Here is a 17,177-nt window from a genome sequence, read left to right as displayed (position 1 = left end):
TTTATACTTAGTAATATTAGAACATTCAATAAAAATGAACTATATATGCCATATAAACCAGTAATACATTTGGTATCTAATTTTCATTTATGAAAACCTATAAGTCAAATTTGTAAAGTAAAAATCAAACCTTCTTGTCTTGCGTGGCAGTACAAAATGTGAGCAGTTATGTAACCTGGCAAATGGGTCTTTAATCAGCTTAATAGGTTAAGAAAAATTGAGGAGGTTGCATACCGTGGTTTGGAGAGAGTGATGGGAATAGTGTGCATACTGCCATCTTTGAGAGAAACAGATGGGCCTTTGTCACAAGGCTTCCCTAGACTTCCAGAGTAGCTCTTGGCCCCCAGATAAGGCATCCTGGCTTTTTTGTCAAACTCTCATTTAGAACATAATTTTTCCTTAGTTATACCAGCTTTTCTTTGGAGATTTTCACTTTTTCTTCAGATTTCACAATCAACTGTTGATCTTGAATAGCTTCCCACCAATAAAGCCACCACCACCTACACACAAAAAGACAACCAACCAACCTCCCCCCTCCCCCAAAACAACCAATAAACCAAAACCCAAACCCAAACCAAAACCAAAGTAACCAACAAAAAAACCTCTTGCAAAGTTATCTGCCTAGGTACTATATTCTAAAAGTCAATGACCGTATAATAAAAAATTTCACTGTCTTTCCAGTCCAATGTATTATCTTTTAGAGATGCTTCCCCTACCTGTTCAGTAGAACTTTGCCTCATTTAATGCCAACTTCTGCATTTATTTTACTACTGGAGCTGATGAAATGGAAGTTTTTGATAAAAACTAAATTTAGTGAAATTAGTAATTGTGGCATAATGGTTTCAAAATGTTACATAAGCACTAAGGCAAAATATCAATGCTTATTTTTAAACTGGAAAATATTTAGTGATCAAATTTTGTTTCCATGGCTTAATTTCAGTCATCTCAAGTGACTGACAAAGATTGAGTTACTCAACAGTTGCTGGCAAAGCTGAGCAATGTCTGCTTACTGCACAGTGTTTAAACACGTGTTTTGATTGGTTTATGAAAACAAGTGTTGTATGCTAAGACCTTCCATCAATCTGATTGTCTTGTATTAGCACCATTTGCTTATAATTACAGATCATTTTTTTTTTCCTTTTATCAAATGCAGCAGGTGTTTCTCCTGATAGTTCTGTTAGGCAGCACAAAAAATTAAAAAAAATGAAAAAAAATAGAAAATGTAGAAAAGCAATAGTAGGCCAAAATATATAAAGGTAAATTGAAATGGAAATGATCAGCACAGCATGCTAAATATTTTCTTTAAAGCCATCAGTGAAACACATTGTTTAAGTTTCGTTTATAAACAATGTGGACATTTAAAACTAAATTCTGTTTTTACAATTGCCTGTGATATATCAGGAATAATGGAGGCGTTCAACTTTTGTAGAAGTATGCTAGAAGCTTACTATTAGGAATTACTATAATGTAAGGTTTATTTTATTTGGAATGAGACATAAACCAGAAGAATTGTGAAGGTTTTTAAGAGAGCAATGTACTAAAACAGTGAAAACATGTATAGCACATAATTTGCGATATAGTGATAATTGAACTGTGATTTTTTTCCCACTCTTTTTGCATAAGTATCATTTTTAGGCAGCACTAAAAAAAAAAGTTTGTTTGTTTGTTTTTTTCATCCAGAATCTATAAGACATTTTATTGATAATACACTTAATATCTAAAAGGGACTGTGGACTGAAGTTGATAATAAACATTCTGAGTTCAGGTCAGCGTAACTAAGTTCAACTGCAGTAGCTAGGATTGATGACATCTGCAAGGATACCTATTGCTTACTCAGTGCTGATTATGTATTCACTACTCTAGTTCACTTGTTGTTACAAGTATAATGTAAGATCACAGAATCATGTTCCTTTTGAGTGATCTTTGCTTGGATTCCTAGTTATACACTAGTGAACTTTCCTTAACTCCTTCAAGACCTTTATCATCTGCATAACAACAGAAAATCTTCCTACTTATGCTGATCATTTCGATTTGTTCCACAGTGAGTAAGAATGATATCTGCTAAACTTTACTGTCAGTTGGTTTCTAATGTGTTTGGATGGGAAAAGAGGGCAAAGATAAACTAAAATATCATGCCACTTAGGAACCTTATCTTGGTTCAGACTTGAAACAAGGAATGAGGAATCAGGTCTTTGCAAACTTCATGCTGGCAAAACTTTCACAGATTTTTGTTTAGGTTTCTGTCTGAAGAACATCTGCAGAGTCAGGCTCCAGTTGTACAGGGAAGCACAGAGACCTTCCACAGATAGAGGAATTAATTTGGCCTTTCACAACTCCACTAAAAGAGAGATGTAAAATTGCATTTTGCTGTGTATTTTGAGGATTCAGGGCAAGTGTTAGATAGCAGAGACTACATATAGAGCTCAATTTAAGTTAAATGGTTTATTTTGTGAAAGTTTTGTAAATAGAACTAAACATGATGTATGGCTGTATTGCAAATGAGTCAGAAAGTGGTGATGCAGATGATTGTGTCCCACACACATTGAGGACAAAGCACTGAGACTAATTTCTGCATTTGCTTAGCTTTTATATGGAGAAAGAGAGAGAGAGAGAGAGAGAGAGAGAGAGAAGAGAAGAGAAGAAACCCTTTCTCTCTACCCCTCTTACCTTCTTACAAGGACCACTCAGATTCTTGGCCGTGATCTGAGAAATATTTTCTTCCCAGTGTTCAGCTAGTACTGAAGCAGAATATGAAGAATTTTGCTCTTATGAAAAACATAACCAGGTTCACAGGTTACATTTTAGAGATAGTTCCAATACAGCTTAGAAACAGCTTTTGAATTGCAACCATTGACTTAATGTCTATATTTGTATTGTTACTGCATTTGCAGATGGATACAATGTCATCTATGAAAGTCCCACAGCATCTTTGACTGAAAACAAACAAATTATACAAAATGAGCAGAACCAGCAAGAAAGAATGGAATGTCTTGCCACCAAGGCCAGCTGGAAGAAAGAGATGATAACATGGGTTCACTTAATTCAATATCACAGTTATTTACAAAGACTTTATAACACAAACCTTCGATCTGGTATGATTTTTTTTATTCCTTCTAGAAAACTGCTGTAGGTGACATACTGTTCTTGCAGGCCAAACATGTCAGTTTTTAAGTCCATAATCTGAGATCTCCTCATTTTCAGTTCTTTTAAATTATGTAAAGGTGAGAAATCTTTATTAAAGTAATAATTTGTGTCAATTTACATGTGTTGTAAGTGAAGATACTACCTTTTTTTCTTTGCTTTTTACAGGCCTATTAAGGCCAACAGAATGCATCCCAGAAAACAGAATTTCTGTTACTATTTCTGGAGCACTTTTTAAATTCATAAACTATATATTTTTTAAATTCTATGTACATAAGACTTCAGTGTCATCTGAAACAAATCTGTTCAGTTTGGGGGCCTGTTTTTGAAAATTCTATGATTATATGAAAATAGGAGTTGACTGTAGTTTAAATGGGAAGGCTGAGCACTATTGAGCATTTGGATTAAATGCTCAGATATTATGTACATACTTGGTTTATTTTACAGCAAGCTTAGATAGAAACTTTTAAATAGAGTGGGAATCTGTTGATTTCTGGGCATCTGCATGTGATGGCAAGCTGCTGGATAGGCAAGTGACACTGATAGTCAAGAATCAAACTAGATTGTAGACTCTCTAGAGAGAAGCTAAGCAACTCTGAAAATAATAATTTCAGAGGAGGTTGGTATTTTTTCCTTGTGACATCAGATGAAAGTATTCTACCTCACTGCAGAACTGTAAGGACAGTAAAGTATGTATATGTAGGTGTCAAAATATGCATATACCACTGCAGTTATTGTTGATGAAGCCTAAGGAGTGACTCTTATCATCAGCCACTAGCTGTCTAAATTAGGGTGAGCAAAGTTGCACTTAGAGATTTTTTGACTGTATTGGCTAAATATACCTTTATTCTAGCTGGTATTTAGAAGTCTAGTGAACATACTGATGCTTACATATCCAAATTTAAGTCCCTAAACCCCAAATCTGCATCTGTCACTTTACAGTACTAGACAGAGCCTTGTTCAGCATCAGGTTTCCAGTGAAAAACTGGAGTCCAAAAAGCATACCCTATTAACATTCAAGGACAATCAGTATAGTTGTTGGAAATGTTTATTTCCTACAGAATTGATTTAAATATTGTACTATACTTTTAAATATCCAGTAGCAGTATAAAACTTTACTTTTAAATGCAAATGATAATTAATAAAATTAATCTCTTTCCAAACCTGCCCCTAAATCAGGACCTGAATTATTTTCTGGAAGAGATGGACGCCTTAAATCTGTTTTTGACACATGGATTGTTCTACGCATTGCAAAAATGCATTCCTTTCTTAAAAAACATTTGTCCGAATATTCTATGTGTTGTCCTGAGAAGTTCCCAGAAGAGCTATATGATGTAGAACTACCACATGGTAGTCTAGCTGATTCTTCAAAGGTACTTATTGTTCATATGGATTTTTCAAATATATATATATTATAGTTGCATTTTGTAAATGTTCAGATTCTTTCTAATTCCAATGGTGGTATTTCTAGGAGCACTACTGAAAAAAGAAATTAAAAAAAAACACACACACACAAAAAAAAAAAAAAAAAAAAAAAAACACAAAAAATGCAAAAACAAAATCCTGCGCAAGCAGTGAAGGACTTCACTAACAAATGCAAACATCTTTGTGGTATTCGTTCCTGCAGATATGATCACTATCCTTTGCCTACACTATTTAGGCCTTAGGAAGTTAAGCAAAATGATATTTAAGACAAGTTCATGATTAGTTTAGAAGGTGGATGTGTTATTAGGTAAGGCTGAAGCTTTTAATCTTTGAGAGCTCCATGTTTCACACCAAAAATTTCCTAAGGTTTGATTGGCAATTTGTTGGTACAAGCAATAACAATATTGTTTATTTGGTCTGTAGTAAAAGACTGATTTTGAAAATCATAAATGTATAATTTATAGTTTCTCAAAATCTGTTGAAGTCCCATGTTTCAAATTCAATTAATGTCTGACGATTGCCAAAATTTTTCACTGACTATCAGCTAGCTAGAAAATCAGTATTTTCTCTTGCTTGCAAACAGACTATTTAAGCTTTCAAATATAAGCAGCTCAGACTATACCACTTAAAGAAATCTCAAACTGGAATTCTGGAGTCTATGCTGACCATGGCATATGTATTGAATGTTGTATGGCAAAAGTCTTTGAAGATTCAATGTAAAAATGATTTTCTTCCAAGTTTCCCCATCACACTTCTCACATTAATAATTATCCTAATACTAAAAAATTAAAACAATGGGTTACTCTCTATGGTTTATTTTTTACTTACTACGTTTGGCGTTAGATGGAGACAAGGGAGCCTTGAGGAGTGAGGGCTTTTTATCTTATCAAAGTGAATTAAAATACTTTTGTGAAAGTAGCTCTTCTAGAGTTGGTGAACTTTCTGCAGTGTTGGACAGCATATCATTACTCATTTCCCAACAAAGAGCTGACTGTGCCACTGAATAAATTGTAAATATATGGTATGTGACATTTATAACAGCCATCGTATATCAAAAATTATTTTACTCTGTCTGCTCTTCTTTTGACATAATTAGTATTACACTGTCCTAGAATAATAAGCTTCAGAGCTCACTGTCATGTTCGTGACAGGTGCAAGCTCATAATCATGTGTTAGCTTCACTGTTGTAGACAGCTAACAAGCATAAAGCTCTTACTTTTTTAAATTCTAAGCTTCATTGATTTTTGTTACAATATTTTTAGAAGCTTTAACTATTCAGAAGGCTGTGTAAATTATTTTTTTTAAATGTTACTGTAATTTGATACTGTTTTTTTTAACAATAAAAATAGATATTTTTGAAAGAAAGATGTTTATGTACAAGCTTGTTTCAGTTACATATGTCTTTCTGTTTTTGACTTACAATTTTTTTTTTTCAGCTCTACAGGAAAAGAATCCAAGTTATATTAAGAAGGTTAAAGTTAAAATTGTGTGGCCTGTTGCATTTTTCATGCTTTTTAAAAAATATTTATTTTTTATTCCACTGCATGATAGTATGTAGGGCTAGAAACACTTAAAATAAGACAATTTGTTGTTCTCAGGCTTTCACCAAAGTTGAATAGATGCAATTCAGCAGCCCTCCAGTTTGACAAGAGCAGTTATAATATCCATCCTCAAAAGATTCAATATGATGTAAATAACAAAAGAAACAGCTCAGTGAAAAAGAAAATACACCACACGTTTTAGAAAGAAAAACATATCATAAAACAGACTTTTGAGAGCTTTAACTGAGGAGCTTGGCATAAATTAGGTCGTTCCCATCTCCATATGTGCATTTTCTTATAATTTTGTTCACTTTGCATTTTAGCAGGATTGTGGGCGATTCATTGCCAAAAGTAAAGTCTAAGATCTTGAATGTAGAATATTCTTGTACTAGGTGGGTTAGCCATGCAAAACCTCATGGCATGCTAAGAGGTATTATCATATTCAGAGTTTATGTGTTGTGGACCATCCCCAGGTTGTTGTACCATGCCATACTGAAGGTAAATCCATGTGCTAAAATACATAACTATAGCATGCATGACTCCATGTTTATCTTCAGTTCTATATTTCGATGTGGGTTGGGAGCTGGCTTTATGAAGTAAGATTGGATTAGTGTGAAAAATCTGTCTTCCATTCACTCGGATTTATTGCCTTTTGAGCTGTATTGTCTAAAAATTAAGTGGGTAAAATTCTCCAGGCTTTTTCAGCAATGAACATTCAATATTAAAACAGAACGAACTCTCCAGGCACTTATTTCCAGTGTCCATAATTTGGAATCAATGATGGAGATACTATAGCTCTAAACAGCATCCGTATTCCACCAAAATGTCACTGTTTAGCCTCCTTCATTCTTTACAAACTGCAAAATACTTAAACACTAGAAATGATGTGGCACTGTTCAGTCTTTAAATCAAATCTTTTACAATTTTTAAAGGCTTTTATTCATGAATGAATGAGTGTTGGTTGACAGTACTCCTCCAGTTGCTTCTCTGGTAAATGATAACTAAACAATAACTATTTGATGAATAGTCTGCTAATGTTCCATGTATATTTGAGTAGATATGACATGTGACAAATCCTCACAAATTAAGTGACTGGATTTTCAGTAGATATCACTGTATGTTAGTTGTACAGCTAATCATAGAATCATTAAGGTTGGAAAAGACCCCCAAGACCACCTGGGCCAACGACTACCCTACCACCACTGTCACCCACTAAACCATGTCCCTAAGCACCACGTCCAACCTTTCTTTAAACACCCCCGGGAACAGTGACTCCACCACCTCCCTGGGCATTCCAATGCCTAATCACTCTTTTTGAGAAGAAATTCCTTCTAATTTACAACCTGAACCTACCCTGGCACAACTTGAGGCCATTCCCTCTTGTCCTATTGCTAGTTATCTGCAAGAAGAGGCCAATCCCCAGCTCCCCACAACTTCCTTTCAAAATGCGATGCCCCGTCCCTGGGTGGGCTCGAACCACCAACCTTTCAGTTAACAGCCGAATGCGCTCACCAATTGCGCCACAGAGACACCCTGAAAATGAACAAAAAGAATATTTAAACATAAATAAAACTTCAGTCTGGCATTTCTATTTTAGTTACCAGTACGTATAGCAGCCAAATGACTTTTCCATCAATAATTTTTGTATGGTCAGCATGTCAAATAATATCTTCTAGCAAAAAGGATAATACCATGAGGATTACAAGTCAAATATAATAATCACTGTTATTGTAGATGTCTCTAAGTCAGCCTAGAGGTTCTTTGTATTACCTTTAGAAATATCTCTTTATGTGAATTTTGTAAAGCCTTGACTTGTTAAGATGGACACCTTTAAATAATTACCCATTTATCTAAATAAGCATATATTTGCACAGGACTCAAAGTTACAATAATATTAATAGACATTAGGTTATTATAAACATGTTACACTAGTAAAATACAATTTAATTTGTGTGTGTGTTTCAGATGTCTCTTGAAACTTCTGGAATTTTACCAAAGATGCCAAGTGTGAGAATAGCTTCTCCAGTTTCTGTCACCACAGAAGCAGACCATCAGACTGCTCGATCAGAGAGTAGAGCAGCAAATGCTTCAAATGAGGAAATTAACATTCAGTGGTACAATCCTTCTCTGGCAAAGCCATCAAGCAATACAGAGACTAAGGTATAGCTACACCAAAGCAGTTATTAAGTATTGGAATAAATTAAGTCTCATTTCTAGTGAATATTTGGTCATGACAGAACAACTGTCCAGTTGGCAAGCTGGACAGCCCAGAGCGATGCATTTATTACAACACAAAACTGCTACACAGGACAAACATAATGCCCTGACAGTCATTTGATAGCAGGTTAACGAAAGACTTTGGAGATCATGTAGAGCCTCCAGACCATAATGTTTGCTTGTCTTTTGCAAGACTTTTAAGTCTTTAAGACTCTACACTTAAATTTGGTTGAAGGTTGCAAATATTCAAACAGCATCACTTGGTAGGAGGCTGTCAGAAAGGAGAGGTGTTCGTATACAAAGAAACTGGGATTTCTTGAACCTCATTTCCCTGAGAAATCAGATTAAAAATGAAAGGTGAGATGGACTGGAGGGTTGTGTGGAAGTGAGAGACTGGGAGATGGAAATTGTGTTGTTTTTAAACAATGGAACTGAATGTAGATACAATTTCTGATACTGCAATAGGGTTTCATGGTCTCTAAACATTTTGGCTTAGCAAATCAAAGTTTTTGCTAGATCCTTCTCATCTCTATTAGTGAGCTAATAGAAGCAATGTGAAGTTAGTGCAAAGAATGCACTTCTCGATATAGTTTTAAAAGTTACTTTAAGGCCTTACAGACCAGTAGAGATCTGGAGACAACTCTTGAAAACAACTGACATATGTATGCCATATTCTTGACACTCTCCATGTAGTCAAAATAATCAGCCACTACTGGGACGCATATTGTCAGTCATACAAGAAAATTAATTCTGTGAAAGATGAGAACATTCTAGTTCATCATCTTGTGCTCAGATATTGATACCACTCTGTTAGAATGGTGAGTTATGTGCAGTTCATGTATTTAAATATAGTATGATGACAGCCATGCACAAGGTCATATTGGAAGTGTAAATAATTGCCTTTTGGAAATTCATAAAAGGTCTCTGTTCAGCCTACTTGAAGTAGGAACTTTCAACTTGAACCTAAGTGTGATTGATTGACTGGGATCAGAGCTAGATTGGGATTTTGATGGTGGCTCTATAGGGTACAACTCATTTTCAAACCCATATAAATGATATCACTGAAATAATTCATATACTTTGAAAGAAAATAACCATAAATAAGTGCTTTAACAGCCATAAAAATTGAGTATAGTACAAATTCTAAGAGACCATACTCTACTTTTTTTTCTGAAAGTCAATTATCTTAGTCTTTACCAGTACACTGAATTTGATAGTCATATAATCCAGTATCACTGAAATACTTTAGGCCTTCTGTACCCTTTCACAGTATAGTTTACCTATTCCATCTCTTCTACAGGTTTTGCTGCTTTATGCTTATAATACCAAGCCTATCAAGATTAGCAACATCAAGATTTTCAGTTCAATGTCTGTGTTTTCAGGTCACTTATGGGTTCCATTGGCTAGGTAAGTAATCACTGACTTTGTCCTGTTATTTCATGCCATATGAAAGTCTTTAAATGCATTCTTTTTAGCTTTTCAGACTTTTCACTATAAAATCTGTAAGACGTTGCACACAGCATCAAACCCATCCAAAATTATGTCTTTTCAGTACACTAGTCTTTTAGTTTTGTTTCTTAAAGAAATGAATAACATATGCTAATTGCATTACTTTGGTATAGCAACAAAAGAAAATGCTAGCACTCTTCCATTCTCTCACTGGATTAGGTACTCCTTCCTTCCCATACAACTCTGAGCCTGCAATAATTTGTTGTAGCCCCAGACTCAGCCCTTCTTTTTACATCTGATGGAATTTTTCATGACCTATTCCTTGTCATTAATCTAGACCAAAATTTTTTGAATGGCTGAGCAGGTAGATGGAAAGGACTAAAGGTCAAACATAAGTGCAGCCTCTGCTACCCAGCTTGTCAGCCCACCTTGTGCTGGTTGAATGAGTTTTTTTTTCTTAGAGAGGCTTACTTAAAATGTTGCTTCTTAACATTTAATGCAAAAAACTTAAACATTCCATATTTACACATTTTTAATGGATTTTTTTTTCTTTTGGTACAATAATGAGATCAGTCTTGAAATGAAAGAAAATCTAGAACCTAATCAATATGTAATAAAATCTTGTCTTTCAGAGTTATTTCTTTAAGGGAGAAATTATCTAATCTGAAACATCAAGTTGAAATGTTGATGCAAAGTTCGGAAACCTTATCTTCAGCTTCAGAACCTACAAGTTTTCTTGAACACAGTGAAAACCTGAAAATAATTCCTTCAGAGAAAGCTGAAATTAATATTGCAAAAGTGCATCTTGATGAAAAAACAGAAGTAAGTGAGAACAATTTTGCTCTTAAATATGTCTGACAGTTTTATTTAAGATGTCTATTTTGGGGAAATAAATGACAGGTAGCTTGGAAGGCAGACACAGAAGATTAAACTTGCCTCACCCCTTTCAAGAAATGTTGAGATATTTTCACTTTTCATTTAATGTTTAACTTTTCCTTCTCCTTACATATTGCTTGATGCTTTACAAAAAATACCAGGCTTGTTCAAACTCCCCCTTGAAAATAAAGGCCACATCTTCAGGTACATAAATCTGAAATTTGATGCCTAATTTATAGCAATCTACATCTGAAAATGCTTGGCACGGTGTTAAATTAGCAGAGAGATCAACCCAAAAGTGCTTTTTAAAAAATCAGTTACACATCTTCAATGCAAAATGGGCAGTGATGGTTTCTGAAATAAGAACCTTCTAATAACACTACTGAGAGCTGAGTAAAACTGGCAGTGAATTTATTTTCATTTTCTCTATGCCACCTTCGTCTTTTTTTTTTTTTTTTTTTTTTTTTGTTATTAGCAAGGCTGAATATGGTCCACAACCAAATAACTCCCCTGACATACATACACAAAAGAGGTAATTTCAGAATTTTCCATGTGGTTTCTTTGAGATAATGTCAATGGAATAGAATGTTGCCACAGCATAACTGCTACTTGATAAATGCCAAGGCAAAATAGACGTTTATTTTCAAAGTGGGAGACATTTATCATGTGACAGGATTCTCTTTATATCTATTATATGAAATGATTAATGATGTAGAGGCTGTCATTTGGTCTGATGGATGCTGTGAAACAGTGACAATTGTGCACTGTGCCATTATTACAAAGCTGTATTTTGACCAGCTTGGAGAACAAATGATGTTTTGGCCAATCACAGCATACAGTGTTTACAGGAGGCTAGACAGAGCTGTCCTTTACTGGGTATTTCTGATTACCTGAAGGTTTTTGCTCAAACTTTCGTTACTGTATGTCAGTAATTGGAAAACCAATGTTTAGAATAGTAATAAGATTAACATGCCATGCATTAGATATATATAAATACCATCTTGTCAGAATGTTTGTTTATAATATTTTCAGTAAACATGTGGCAAAAGTATACTCATTGGATTTAATACCTGAGCCAGGGGCAATTTCTCCTCAGTAAAAACTGCAAGGTTTGGGCACTTGTATTGTACAGCAAACACAACTATTTTTGTTGCAGAATAAAATGTATTTTCCCCTGAATTTAACTAGAATAAGCTAAAATGTGGTGGTTCTGAACAATTTTGTAAAGCCAAACCATCTGTTAGCTTATCGGATGAGACATAGTACAGCATTAGTTTTCTCTTGTTTTATATCATTAGGAAATGGCTAAAAGGTGTTTATCTGAAGTCAAAGCTCTGCTCTCTGTTCCAGACCTGTCCTCACCATTGACTGAGGTATGCTATTCTCATCAATAGTAAAAATGTGTTTTCTAAAATAAAACAATTGTTCAGTTAGGCTGAAACATGGATTTTACTACTAAGTATCTTGTACCTTTCAATCTTTTTCTCATACATTTCTGGGCTTTTTTAATTTTTATTTTTTTTTTTAATACAAATGTTCATGATTACCAGCTGTGGATATCTTCATTGTTAGAATCACCTTTTTATACAAATAAATATGTATAAAAAATAAATCTCACTCACAATGGATTTATCTGGTCTATCCACCATTCTCTGATCTTTGTTTAGATGGAATTTACTGTTCCATTGTATTTCCACGATGCAGTTGCCAAATGCAATTTTCTTCCATGCCTGTTATTTTTGCAGTTATTCAGGATTTCCTTCTATTTTCTTTAGCTTTCTCTGCCTCACAGATAGTATGCCATTTTTTTTTTTGTCCATGCTGTTGTATTCCTATTGGTATTTATTTGTAGTCAGTATCCCAGAGGAGACTATGGGAACTGGCCCATAGCAGGCAGCAATATTACTCAGTGTTCTCAGGCATGCTAGCAGGATCAGGAGCAGTGCTGCCAGGGCTTAAGGAACTCCAAGGAAGAGCTTTGAATCCATAACATATGACTCCCCCATAACTATCTTGCCTATAATTGTTCACAATAAAGTGATAATGGGCATCAACTGTACCCTTTTCTACTCAGGTAGCTCTTCTTTACCAAAAGTGAATCCCTAGTTTTATCTGGAAACAGTTTAGCTAATGGTCTGTTACTGAAGAGAGAATCTGTAATGCTGTCCTGTGCATCCTGCAGGCTGTTACCTACATATTTTCTGTTTCCCTTTATATACATTGCACCATTGTTGCCACTCCTTTTATCCATCCTGAAGGTCCCTCCCAAGTGACTCCCAGACCTTCATATCTCGATAGTCCAGCTCTATCAATGCATACATACATATTTATTCTGCAAGGCTATACTTTCTATGGTCCCACTGAAATATCTTCCATGGTAGATTTGTGACAAATACCTAGGGAAAGGTATGGCCAAGCTTCCTTAGAATTCTATGGGCCTCCTGGGCCTGTTTTAAATTCTCATGAATCCCCCTGGTCTGCTTCTTTTTGAGGGTCTACAATGAAAGTGAGAGAGAAAGATTTAACAGTATCTTTCCAGTAAGAATATGATGTCATCTGCTCTGTTTTATTCTGCCATACTGCCACAAGAAACTAAAATGTTTCAGCAGGTGAACCAATGGGCTTTTCACCACAAAGTTTCAAGCAGAGGCTTCAGACTACATCTTATTAGATATGGCAGAGTTGGCTGAATGAGTGAAGTCTAATCCTTCAAGGTGATGAGAAATCTTCATTCTTCCCTAGAGCCAGCTTAGCATTTAATTGTTTACAGAATATTTCTACGTATATTTCCAGGCTTTCAAATAAGTTGCATGTGTGCATTACCCAGTCTTCTCTGTGAGAGCTAGAAACCTCAGCATGGGATTATGTATTATGGAGAACAGTACATTCCCTTTGTTTTCAAACACACAGGAAAAGGCAGCAAATACATTGCTTATATGTAGTTTCACATCATTTTTTTCCCTGCCATACATTTTTTTGTTGCTGATCTTCTTGTGAATTAATTGGACAAAGTCAGTTCTAATTTGTGGTATTTGTTTTCTCATTCTCTCAGCTGTCATACTTTAACTCCTGTCATGTTTCCAGTTTCTCTTCTTTGATTCTCTTTTTTCTGTTCATGTGTCTTCTAGCGCTTTTGCTTCAGCATGGAGTTATATTTCTAAGGCGAAAATGTGTCTTTTCATTAAATTATTCATCTAACATTCTTTGACTGTTTAAGAATGTTAAGAATGCTTTAAGAATAAAAATTGATTTACCAGTTTATTTTTAAAGCCATTTAATGAACAGCTCTGCTCTTGAGAGAGATAATAAAGTATTATGCTTGGGAGTTCAAATTTTAAATGTTAAAAGTAAATTTCTCAATAAAATAATTGCATTAGAAATTAACCTCCCTAGATAGCCTCTTCCAGTGCTTATTTTCCTACAGTTGGTTTTTCGTAATATCTAAAGCGTATTAGTTGCAAAATGAGCTAAATAGCTCTTCTCCGTGTCCAATGGACATACAAAACAATTTATCCCACTATTTAGCCCACTGTTTCACCTTCTACAACTAGCTCAAGTCTTTCAACTTCTCATTTTAGGAAAAACTTTCCAAATTACTAATCATTATTGCTACTCTTTTCTGACATCTTCATTTTATCTACAAATGATTAGGAGGAACTTTGTGAGCTAGACTGTTCACAGAAATTTCTTCCCCTTAATCTCATTCTTCTAGTTTCAAGGAATAGATGTCATTAACCACAAATTTATATTGAGGCAATTAGCACTTCTAATTTACACTTTGGTTGTAGGTCAGAAATCTGGCTTCATTATGAGATATTTGAATATTTTATATATGTAGGTTTTGGTAATTATACACTTAACAAAGTTTTTTTTTTTTTTTTTTTTTTTTTCTTCCCCTTCTTGTCAGATCCCATTTGATGTTACTTTGCAATCAATATCAACTTTGGAAGATATGTTTGATCCTGCCAGTGCTGCCAATGGATGTACAATAACTGAAGAAAGCCTTTTCCATTGGATCATTTCTCTTTTTCACTAAATTCCAATTTTGAAATAACTTAATCACTTGCTGAGTATTGTAGATTTAGACTTCAGTTCTGCTGTTAGTGAAAAAAACTCATTAATCACACCGTGATTTGGCTTCTAATGTGTTTTATCATTTTCATTTTTAGGTAATTTTCAATTATTTTAAAATTAAAATATGTTTTTAGGAATTAGTTGTATTAAAAGTGCATTCTTATTGAGAAGATATTATCTGTAAAATCATCACTGGATTTGTTCTTTTACACTTATGTTTGGAAACTAGCATTTCATACTTCTTTATCTTTTGCCAAACACATTAAAGATTGTTGAGAGTGAAAACGGTCATTCAGATGTCTCCAGAATTTGAAAGCATTGGTTCAAAATAGCCAGTTTAAAAAATCAGAGTAATGGTACTATACATGTATGGTACTATACAGAACAATTTTTGGACATTATTCTAAAATGTTAACACAACCTCTATTTATGTTGTCAGTGATGTAAATATTATTTTAAAGTGCTGAAGAAACCCTTATTAGTCTTATCAACAGCTACCTGAGGAAATATACTTGTCCCATAGAGGGAATTTGATACAAAAAAGTAGTTTAGTTGAACAAGGCTGAACAAGAAAGTGTAGTTAGATGCATGGCCTTTTGGTTCTGCTCACATCACAAGGCAATTCTTCTTCACTAGTTAGAAGAATTTGGTAATAGCCATAATTCTTGTGTTTGCAACAGTAAAAGTAAGGGATGTTTGGGCAGGTGCACTGACAGACTTGTCCAGTCACTCGCTATGTTAACAGTGAAAAATTAGGACTAACAGGATTCCTGAGTTTCTGCACAAAATAACCAATGGGGTTGAAAACACAGCACCTTTCACTTCAGTCTCTCTGTGTTGTAGTCCCATGATAGAACGAGAAAATATTTCAAGCTGTTTGGAAATTATGGATTCTCTTTCACTTGTGCTTTTCAGAGAAATGTGGTTACCTGTTCTACCAGTGAAGTTTCTTGTGGGGTGGTAGTAAAAGATTCAGCACAGTGAATATCTTAAATGGGATCAGTAACAAGAAAAAAAATGGAGTTATGTTTTCTACTGTTTTTCTTTTTTCTTATAAAAGAGATAAGAGTGGATATATTTGTGCTGTGTGCCTTTTAAAAAGTTGTGCTATTTTTTATTTTGTCCAGCCTTTTCTGTAATGCTGTAGATAGTAGAAAAATTATAAGGACTATGATACCACGATAAAAAGAAAGTAAAAACTGAGTAATTGATAGGGAAGGCATTTTTGTGAGACAATTTTAAAACTGAGCTACAATGGTTATTTAACTCAGCTGCCTAACAGCCAATTTGGAGGAGCTATTTGGTAGCATTAGGCTTTCAATTAAAAGAATTTATAGTTCTGGAGGTCTTCAAAAAAACAGGAAAGATAAAAATTGACATTACTCATTTTTCTTTCTCAAGGAAGAAGTAGAAATTTGCAGCTCTTACAGAAAAGCTATTCAGTCTCCTCTTGTGCTGCATAAAAAGCATAAAACCTTTCTTTTTCTTTTGGAATCACCTTGAGGATTATCACAGGACTTTTGTGTAGCTTAATGAATATTTGTACCGCATTCTTAAAGCATCAAGTGAAAATGGAAGCAAAGTTCTGGCAAGGTGTTTCTTCAGTGCTGCCAGTCCAGACCTTGTTATAATTCTCATGTTAATATTGATGAAATGCTTTATATACACATTTAAAATACATTACACTTTCTAAGATACTTTTGTTGGGGAAAAAAAAAAGAATAAAGTTTTCCTGCCATCTCCTTTAACACTGCGCAGTAAAATAATAGGGCTGAAAAGTTGACCTCGCTGTATCCATAGCAGCAGAGTCTACTCTCAGAAACACAGGATTAAGCATTCAGTGCAGGTTTCAAAATGAAATATCGGGGAAAACATTTTTATTTTAGCACAAAATTAAACTCTTTAGTTAAAATCTGCTTGTAAAGAAGGAAGTTCATATTTAAACATGTCTCCAGTAATTACACAGAAGTATAAAACTGGTTGCAAAGTAAAATGCTTTGGTTTTTATGTATCATAGAAGTTTGGGTTGTTTTTGCAGAGACTGAAGTTTTGGATATGTAAGACCAGGAAAAATTTATGTCAGCATCATGCTCAATTAAATTTCTACAGAATACTCCTCTGCTTCACTGTCTCCAAAAGTGTAGAGGAGGAGGGGAAAGGTACTCTATTTTCACAGCCTGAAGTGCCAGGGAGGGCCCTCTGGAGGTCTGCTCCGTGATTTGCCCCATGCAGCACAGCTGAAGGGCCACTGACCGCCTTGACAGCTTTGAACAGCTGCCCTGTTCATGGATTCTTTTCACGTTGTAATTGAAATATTTCTCCATTCCACTTCTGTAGATGGAATTGATAGTGTTTCCCTATCTGGTAAGTTATGGAGCAAGGGAAGGGGAGAGGGAGAACAAGTTGAAAGGATTCCAAAATGAATGGTATTTTATCTTCAGTGCATCCCCTGGA

The 17,177-nt window shown here is 34.7% G+C and overlaps 1 protein-coding gene and 1 non-coding gene across 4 annotated transcripts in view; one reads left to right on the top strand and one right to left on the bottom strand.

Annotated features, from left to right (window-relative positions):
* The window catches only part of CFAP54 (cilia and flagella associated protein 54), a 113,292-nt gene extending 96,115 nt beyond the window's left edge, over positions 1 to 17,177 (top strand). For all 3 annotated transcript variants that reach the window (XM_072036319.1, XM_072036316.1, XM_038173083.2), the window contains 7 exons: positions 2,892 to 3,092; positions 4,321 to 4,514; positions 8,073 to 8,267; positions 9,625 to 9,731; positions 10,406 to 10,595; positions 11,948 to 12,022; positions 14,557 to 17,177. In XM_072036319.1, coding sequence (XP_071892420.1) covers positions 2,892 to 3,092; positions 4,321 to 4,514; positions 8,073 to 8,267; positions 9,625 to 9,731; positions 10,406 to 10,595; positions 11,948 to 12,022; positions 14,557 to 14,685 — 1,091 coding nt within the window. In that variant the 3' untranslated portion in view covers positions 14,686 to 17,177. The remainder of the gene's footprint in view (positions 1 to 2,891; positions 3,093 to 4,320; positions 4,515 to 8,072; positions 8,268 to 9,624; positions 9,732 to 10,405; positions 10,596 to 11,947; positions 12,023 to 14,556) is intronic.
* Positions 7,564 to 7,637, bottom strand: TRNAN-GUU (transfer RNA asparagine (anticodon GUU)). The gene has a single exon. It is a non-coding gene; the product is annotated as a tRNA-Asn (tRNA).

This window comes from Anas platyrhynchos, chromosome 1, assembly GCF_047663525.1.
Source record: "Anas platyrhynchos isolate ZD024472 breed Pekin duck chromosome 1, IASCAAS_PekinDuck_T2T, whole genome shotgun sequence".
NCBI lineage: Eukaryota > Metazoa > Chordata > Aves > Anseriformes > Anatidae > Anas > Anas platyrhynchos.
Note: the sequence above shows the minus strand (reverse complement) of the source record. Positions and strands in the feature narration are given on the sequence as shown.